The sequence below is a fragment of the Hippocampus comes genome, unplaced genomic scaffold, assembly GCF_001891065.2.
Source record: "Hippocampus comes isolate QL1 unplaced genomic scaffold, H_comes_QL1_v1.1 scaffold86, whole genome shotgun sequence".
Lineage (NCBI taxonomy): Eukaryota > Metazoa > Chordata > Actinopteri > Syngnathiformes > Syngnathidae > Hippocampus > Hippocampus comes.
In genome coordinates this window covers 1,019,804-1,028,916 of record NW_017805882.1, presented here as the reverse complement: position 1 = coordinate 1,028,916, position 9,113 = coordinate 1,019,804, and the positions used below count along the sequence as shown (strand labels likewise).

At 41.6% G+C, this 9,113-nt stretch overlaps 1 protein-coding gene across 4 annotated transcripts in view; it reads right to left on the bottom strand.

Annotated features, from left to right (window-relative positions):
• The window catches only part of grk4 (G protein-coupled receptor kinase 4), a 50,261-nt gene that overhangs the window by 25,836 nt on the left and 15,312 nt on the right, over nucleotides 1–9,113 (bottom strand). For all 4 annotated transcript variants that reach the window (XM_019889273.1, XM_019889274.1, XM_019889276.1 and 1 more), the window contains exon 2: nucleotides 1,971–2,066. In XM_019889273.1, the coding sequence (XP_019744832.1) occupies nucleotides 1,971–2,066 (96 nt within the window). The remainder of the gene's footprint in view (nucleotides 1–1,970; nucleotides 2,067–9,113) is intronic.

The window sequence follows — 9,113 nt, the reverse complement described above, 5'->3', positions numbered from 1 at the left end:
AATGGCAACAAAAATCCGTCAGTATGCACAAGAATTACCAGACATCGGTGATCAACGGGACAGTTACTTGCAACTAGCAAGAAAACTGTATGACACGCAGGCAAACATTGTCATAAACCAAAGAATGCATCCCAAGACAGAAAAAAAACATTAAAATACTGTACGTATTTTACTGTTGTGATTTTTTTTGATACACCTGTATTGCAGTTTTTGTTATATAAACAGTTTTTGGACAGTATATTTTTGTATTTTATTGATTGTGTTGTTACACGTGCATTTTGTCAACATACTTGCAGGTTCATAAAGGACATGTACCATGCTCATTTCCCAATTGAGGAATTTCTGTTATCAGGACAAATTGGACAGCGCAAACACGAGTCCGCACTAGAGAATATTTACTGTATATAATAATATATTACAGTTAATATATTGGAAAATATATTTTCCTTTCATAAGGGCTGTATCTTTCCATCCCCTGCGAAAACACGAGCAAGGCGTGTGTGTGTGTGTGTGTGTGTGTGTGTGTGTGTCCACATGGTCGGTGTGTTTAAGTCTGCAAAGGAGATTATTTTGATACTGCGCTGTGTGTGATAGGGAAATTACGCAATAGCCTCTATGTAACAGTGACGTATGAAACCCTTAGCAGCTGCTGAGTGCAGAAACACACACGCACGCACACACACTAAACATTTTTTTCTTCACACTTGAAGAGACAGATCGTGTATGTGCTTTTTTTTTTTTTTTTTTTTTTAAACAAACTCCTGAGCGATACTTTTAATGTTTTGTTTCATTGTGGTTTGTGTTATAACCACATCCACAACTCATCTTCCCTGCTTTTCTCTTGCCACTCATTTCGCTAACTTCTTGGCAACTTTGACAGTGCTTTTCTTTCTTATCGTAAAAGGCATTTTTTTTTCAATTGCAATTTCTCCTGATTCTCCTGTTGCTCTGAAGTGGAGGACCAAATGATTGAAAGAAAGGCAGATAGTGGGAGGGGGAGGCAGATGGAAAGTAGGGAGGGGTGTGAATGTGGGGCTGGGGAGTGTGGTTAGAGCTGCAACAGCAGAGGAAGCTGTGACCCACTGTTACATGTGAATGCACACACACCACACCTACTTTAGGCGGGAGACCATGGGGTCTCTTTCAGCCCCATCCACGTGGAAAAGGAGTCAATATTTTTCTTATTTGTTTTGTAAGGTTTTGTGTAAACAAAGCTTTTTTTTAATAAACAGTATAGTTGTCCACAGGAAGAGTTAAACACTGTCGTTTATATGCCAGCCAGGCGGCATTGTTGCCCCAGGAAGTCAACAAAAACAGATAAGTCTGTGGGGTGAAAATATTCTTACAGCAATTGAAAACTTGATGTGACTGAAAACAAGGGAGAACTTAGATCACGGTCAAGGTACAAACAACATACAACACAATGAGCCACCAATGTTGTTGTTGCTGATGGTGGTCTTCGTGCATGGTCTTGCGAGAACTGGAACAACCACATCATCATCTCAGGAGAGGCGCATGTTTTGTTCACACAGAATCATGAGGGCAGCATTTTGAGAATACTCTCCATCCACAATCAGACCCTCTCTCAAAAAATTATCATTTTTGGGCAGGGCCCATTTGGACGAAACGTTGAAACTAACAAAAAAAAAAAAAGTGTTTAGTGGACAGGGCCGAAGACTCAAAATACCTGCTAATGAATGGAGTCCTACTCATTACTCTCAAGCTAAACCTCGGTGTAGGACTCAAGTTTGGCATATGAACAGACAAAAAAACAGACATAAAGAAATGGCTGAGCAGACAATTCCTTGAGTCAGACACACTCATACACAAATAGTTTCCTGTGTCCCGCCTACGGGTGGGTGTTGACGCCAAAGAGGAAGGAAGTCCCATCTGAGCTTCCTCCTGCAGGCCGACCCAACCCTTTGACATAGCATGACACATTATCATTCTGTCTCAAACCAATGTCTTACCAATAATGCGACGCAGCTCCTCACACTGGCTGATATGGGGTAGTTTTAGCATCTCCTTCCACTTCTTGCTGCGACCATTCCTCTTCCCTCCGCCACCTGAGGGTCCAAAACACAGACAATCAATAGTGGCACCACGACATCACATCTTTCCTCATGTATACGTGAGCATGTTTGCTATATTGGTGTGACAAAGGCTCTAGTGCAGGGGTGCCCATTACATCGATCGCGATCAACCAGTAGATCAAGGACTGGTCCCAAGTCGATCCGAGGGGCGTTTATGTTTTGCGGCCGCCGCAAAGAAATTGCGAAATTTACGATCAGCATTCACTTTCACTTACATCAATTTCTTGGATAATGTCTTTTATTTTGCTTCCTCCGTCTTTCATTTTGATCACTTTTACCCTCTCTTCCAGCGTCAGAGCTCTTTTTGTCTTCGCTGCTTGACATCCAAAGGTCCGTTTTGTAGCCATTTTAGCAATGCAAAGTTCTTGCTGCGTCTGAAACTAACAACAACAAATACTTCCTGGACTACTGTGCATGTGTAAACCAGTGTGGTGGTTGCTCTTGCTGTTTCCGAACGAAGGAGTAGAGGTCGCTGTTGGATTAGACTTCGTTGTAGTGAATCTTGTCGCGAGGAAAGAGCAGAGAAAAAGATTTCGTATAACGCAACAGGGGGGGGTTTCGTTGTATGGGGGCAGGAGAGTGGGAATGGTGTTAATGCATATTGATTTTTTCACACTAGGGGGTATTTTCGCCCATGTAGGTTTCGCTGTAGAGGAGTTTCATTGTACACATAATGCAGCAAATAGCCACCCAGAAAAAATTCTACATAAAATTGAAGAATAAATTGGCCCAGTCAGATGGCAAGATATTTAGAGTACAAATCCTTGGATACAATTGAGCGAAAAAACAACAATGACTGGTGAAGACGTCACAGAAGTGTTTTGTTATGGATTTACAATAAAGAAAGGAAATGAGAAGCTGTCATCTAATTTTGAAGTCAGGTGGAAAGAGCAGTGGAAAAGGTGGGGGAAGGAGCATAATTAAGTGTGTGTGTGTGTGTGTGTGTGTGTGTGTGTGTGTGTGTGTGTGTGTGTGTGTGTGTGTGTGTGTGTGTGTGTGTGCCTCCACGCACACACGTGCCTGTCAGAGCTCGTTGGGCAACCCCACCCTGTTTAATGTCACTCTGACGTCAAAGCCATGTGTGCAAGCCCTTAATGCAGAACGGATGGAGAGTGTATTTATTTAACTTTGGTTCTCCCTTCCTACAGACCAGGCCGCTCCATAAACACCAACATCGGGGCGGTTGGCATCAGTCAACTGAGATCATCGCATAGGATCTCAGGGTCAGGTCTGAGTATGTGCATGGTCACATGACTCGTGCTCAAAAAGACCCACGGCAGCTGAACTACCCTTACTTTAAAGAAACCCTCTAATGGTACAGTAAAATAGTCACCTCACCCCAATTTAACTTAACATTTCTGGACACTTGAAGCGCTCACGATGGATGCATTATTAAATTGGAAACATATGGGGGAGCTGGGCATACTGTCTTTCCTGATACATTCTAACATCAGCTTTCCAAGAAAAGCATTGGCCCTCGATACATGATCATGTTCTGACAAATGAATGGGCGACCCCATTGTGCACTGAGCTTTTACTTTCTTATTTACCACTACAGTCCATTTATTCCTTGTTGACAAGTTGTAATTTGGAGTTGTCGCCTACAATTACATGTCAGAACAGATACACAGATTCGGTTTCGGTTATATGGCAGATGTCACAGTACAACCGCATAAACCATATAAAATGATCTTCAAGACATATCAAAGAATTGTTAAAAAGGACATGGAGCTAGCTAGTTAACTATGAGCTCTCATAATGCCAAGCTCCGAATACACAAATGTAGGCCGATTTGAACACATCACAGACAAATGGTCACTGTCATGGCCAATTATGAGTTGTCTTGAAGCGCTGTCCCGTGTGAGTGACTACGTTCACCGGCGGTCCTTATTCGGCTGATGGTCAAAATTTTGGTTTCTGAAACAATAACAATAACCTGTTTACACGTGTGAGCAGACAAAGTCCCACATACGCAGTAAGTTTGATCAATTGGAATATCCAATGGCGACCGACAGAAACCCTCTAATGGTACAGTAAAATAGTCACCTCACCCCAATTTAACTTAACATTTCTGGACACTTGAAGCGCTCACGATGGATGCATTATTAAATTGGAAACATATGGGGGAGCTGGGCATACTGTCTTTCCTGATACATTCTAACATCAGCTTTCCAAGAAAAGCATTGGCCCTCGATACATGATCATGTTCTGACAAATGAATGGGCGACCCCATTGTGCACTGAGCTTTTACTTTCTTATTTACCACTACAGTCCATTTATTCCTTGTTGACAAGTTGTAATTTGGAGTTGTCGCCTACAATTACATGTCAGAACAGATACACAGATTCGGTTTCGGTTATATGGCAGATGTCACAGTACAACCGCATAAACCATATAAAATGATCTTCAAGACATATCAAAGAATTGTTAAAAAGGACATGGAGCTAGCTAGTTAACTATGAGCTCTCATAATGCCAAGCTCCGAATACACAAATGTAGGCCGATTTGAACACATCACAGACAAATGGTCACTGTCATGGCCAATTATGAGTTGTCTTGAAGCGCTGTCCCGTGTGAGTGACTACGTTCACCGGCGGTCCTTATTCGGCTGATGGTCAAAATTTTGGTTTCTGAAACAATAACAATAACCTGTTTACACGTGTGAGCAGACAAAGTCCCACATACGCAGTAAGTTTGATCAATTGGAATATCCAATGGCGACCGACAGACAATGTCATGACGCAAATAAACGTCATTTCGCTTCTTACCTTTTACCATCAATAAAACACATTCTAATGTCACTCACCACGATAATGAAGCAGACGGTTTCCTCCTCGCTCAAAATGTGTGGTTCTGTGCTGCGTAAGTTTCGCCATGTTTGTGTATTTCCGGTAAGTCGCACGGCAGACACGCAAACTTATCTACACATGTATTATTGTGCCTATGTACACACACTGTCATTTTCGCCATTGAGACAGAAATTAACGTGAATACGCCATGGAGAAATCAATGTATTCAAGTTAGCCTCGCTTAGCAAGTGGCAACGTAAGACGGCCGCCGGTAGCTTCACTTCTCGTTACGGCAAGAAGGCGGCATCGCCATGCATTCAAATACATCCTGGACTCAAAAGATGCAAGAATCCTTGTAGATAAAGCATACGCAGAACATAAACCAATATTTATATTTTATGTGAACAAATATTCAGGGTAGAGAAGGGGGTACCCAGGGATTTTTAGAAACTTGATTATGAGCATATTCACATTTTTCAACATTTGCATGGCCTTTCAAAACCTGAAAATTGCCAAGATTGGGGTTTTGAACGGGTTATTGACTACATATAAATGTGATCAGTATCAAACTGTTGATCTGGCCTGGAAGAAAATCTGAACTGATTTTTCACACCCAGACCAACGTGCTCTCGTTCTCTTTTCGGCCCGAGATGTGAGGCATCAGCATCGTGTCCCGTCATCCTGCATGCCCACATACTGTTTTCCCTGCTGCCTGGACTCTTCTTTTTGTCCCGTCTCCGCAACGACCTGTGCTGTGGGACTGTGCTTCTGGCGGCCTGACACGATGATTGGGCGGGGTCTGGTGTGTGTCAGAGTTGTCGAGTGGCCACTCACCCAGGCCAAAACACAGAACAAATTTATGACATGTCTGGTAATGTGACATAGCTACTGTCGTCAACACCCCCCCTTAAAAAAAAACAAAAAAAAACTGTGGAGTCTGAGCTCAGCAGTACATGTACAACAAGCTCTCAAGCAAATCGACAAAGAAAATTAGCTCCATGATTTTTGTTGGGCTGAACTGAACTTGTTGTAGGATGGTGGCTTGGAAGCGCACAATGAAGGCAGCTTATGCTTCTCAAAATATTGGGTGCAGTGCCAAATTGTATGACTTCATGGTCTTTGACTCAGAGATGAAAGTGGACTTTTCTGAAAATTCCGGAAAAAAAAAAATATATATATATATATATACACACACACCACCTTTTTAGTAATTACGTACCAATACACACACACACACACACACACACACACACACACACACTTGGCCGATCACGCATGAATTAGTTGACACAAAACGCTATTCGAATACTCGACATTCAATGATTAATCTTCCTTTAGTGTGCACACGTGCACCCTTTGTGGCTTCCGTTCTCGCTGAAATTTCTAAATCTCCGAGATATGGCGAGGCCATGAGAATGTGAGGCGAGGGTGTTACTGTTGTGGCGACGCCACTCGAGCAAAGCGCACCTCAGCAGTCGATAGTCCACTGCTTTCTGCTGTGCATGCGTCAACGAGAACATGTACGCAAGCACGTCTTTTGATTTCAACCAATCAGCGTCGACGCAACCGAGGTCACACACGACATACGATAACAGCTAAGCTAAGCTAGCCGAGACGACACTAAGTTGGACGGACACGTTTTTCTGCCAATCTGTGTGTTTCCCTTTTTTACGACGACAACTGTCTTGTCCATGGTGTCTTTTATTCGTTCCACTGGGGTTTAACAAGTGTGTTTATAAAGAGACAAAAATCTCTTTACTGTTACTAGTGTTAGTGCCTCAACATGGCTACGCTCGTGAAAGCAAAACAACAAACTCAAACGCGTGTTCGTTCAATGTTGTCAACAAATATCTGCATTAATTTTAGGCAATTTTTCCTCAATTCTCCGGAGAAATTTTCATTAAAATTTGAAAATCCGGAATTCCGGGAAAATCCAGAGGACTTTCATCACTGTTGACTACACTGGTTTCAATGTGGTAGGATACATATGTACAAAAGTACCTTAAATATTTTACCTGGCTTTGACACCGCACAATCTATTGACATGAACGAGTTGTAGGTGTAAATTACTGCTTGTACAAATATATTTTTAGTTGTAGTGGAAAGATTGCTTGAGTACTATTGCAATATTGCAGCTACACTAAAATGTATTATACCTCTCACTGTGAAGCTGAGTCCATGCATTATGCCATTTTAGTCATACCGCAATGACTAAATCAATTCTTAAAAGGGAGTAAGGCACTCTTCTCAAGGCCAATCTTTTAAACCTTTGATCAACTCATCCATCCATTATCCAATCCGCATATCCTCACTACAAACAATTAGAATTGCACAACCAAGTAAACAATTTTGTAAGATGCCTGTTTCTGTTGTCTTCATACTTCAGGGTGCACAATATTCTCGTGCAGCCCCCCAGTCATCAGGGTTCCGAAAGTTGTGCTCTGCATTTTTTCATTTGAGGGGTGTGGAGTTGCTCATTTGTATCAAACAGAGTGTTGAGGAGGATAATTATGCTGGATCTGTTTGGGGTAGATAGGGTACAGGATGGTGTATCGGTCAGAATACAGGAGGCAGGGATCTTGAGGTAAGGCTCCTTAATAGGTGGTAGAAGGCAGGTTTGGGAGATGGAAGACAGATTGTAGGTTGACTCAAGGTGGGTTTGGAAACGGAATACAGAAGGTAATGGTCAGAGGTGGAAGGCAGGGGCAGAAGGCAAGGGCAGAAGGTACAGATGCAGATGGCGATTATAGGAAACTTGATGATAGATGTACAGATGCAGATGCAGAGGGCAGTTGTGCAGAGTCTGAAATGTTGAATGACATCAATTAAGGCATCTACAACATTCAACTAGATATTAGACATCTTAAACAGACACTTAGAATAAGTCTTAAAGGTATAGAAATGCTGTACAAACTCTATAAAGGAAATACAATAAAGGTGGCGGAAACGCTGCCAACGTAAACAGTACAGTAATCCCTCGTTTATCGCGGTTAATGGGGACCAGAACCACCCGCGATGAATGAAAATCCGCGAAGTAGCACCCCCCCCATTTAGGTACATGTACATGTGTATGAGTATAAAAAATATTCATAAGGCCAAATTTAATGGTATACATGCATGTAGAATTAAATTTTGTAGTAATTAACATTACTTAATGCAATATACTAATAGATTTAAACATGTATAAGTTAGGTTAGGTTAGTGTATGAATAACAAAATACAGTAAACATATACATGCAGTACTGTACAGTATATGTTGCTCTGTGTGACTCGCTGTTGTTTTGCTGACTTTTCGCTGCTTCTCGCGGACCATTTGCGGACTTAAAATTATTATTATTTTTTTTTTTATGAATATGTTTGAAAAAATCCGCGATGCACTGAAGCCGCGATAAACGAACCGCGAAATAGTGAGGAATCACTGTATTTCAACGGCTTGGTTAGCCAAATACACCTATGCAAACACACTCAATAGTACTCGCGCATTCAGATGGTCTATGGAGCCCTCTAGTGGCCGATAAGAATAGCGTAAATGGCGACCGAAACAGACGTCTCGTGCTCGATTCACTTTGAAGTGCCATATAAACGCACAAACTAGCACGAAGGATACCAGTACACATTATCGCAATAAAGAATTAAAGGAAACTTACTTTTTGGTCATGAACTCTGTGAACTTCACGAACTTAAGGCAAACGACCATGTGCGAGGACACCACGACACCACGAACCTGCGCGCTCTTCCTGAATACTGAACTGCTCATGCGCAGGGAACGTAGCGTCATCATATGTAGTTCAACACAGAATATATTTAAAATTCATCTTAAAACTCATTTTTATTCTTTGCCTTTTGACTCAGCGTGAGACGTGATTTTTTGTTTTACTGTTTATGTGCGCTCTACCGTCTTCATGGTTAATTTACTGTTTTAATGTTTGTTGTTGAATGAATTCTTTTTGCTCCATGTGCAGCACTTTGTACACAGCTGTGGATGTTTTAAAGTGCTCTATAAATACAGTTGAGTTGAGTGTTTTTGCAGATCACACAGAAGTGTCTTTCTGCCAGACAACATGTATAGACCAGCTGATATTTTTGAAAAAGAATCTATAAGCCTTTGGCAAAATGGTTGACTGTTACATGCAGTTGTTCTTTGTACACAACAATCACAGAATCGGGCTAATTTAATGTGAAAATAGACAAGTTTAATACAATACATGTTACTTAATACTGTATTTTATAT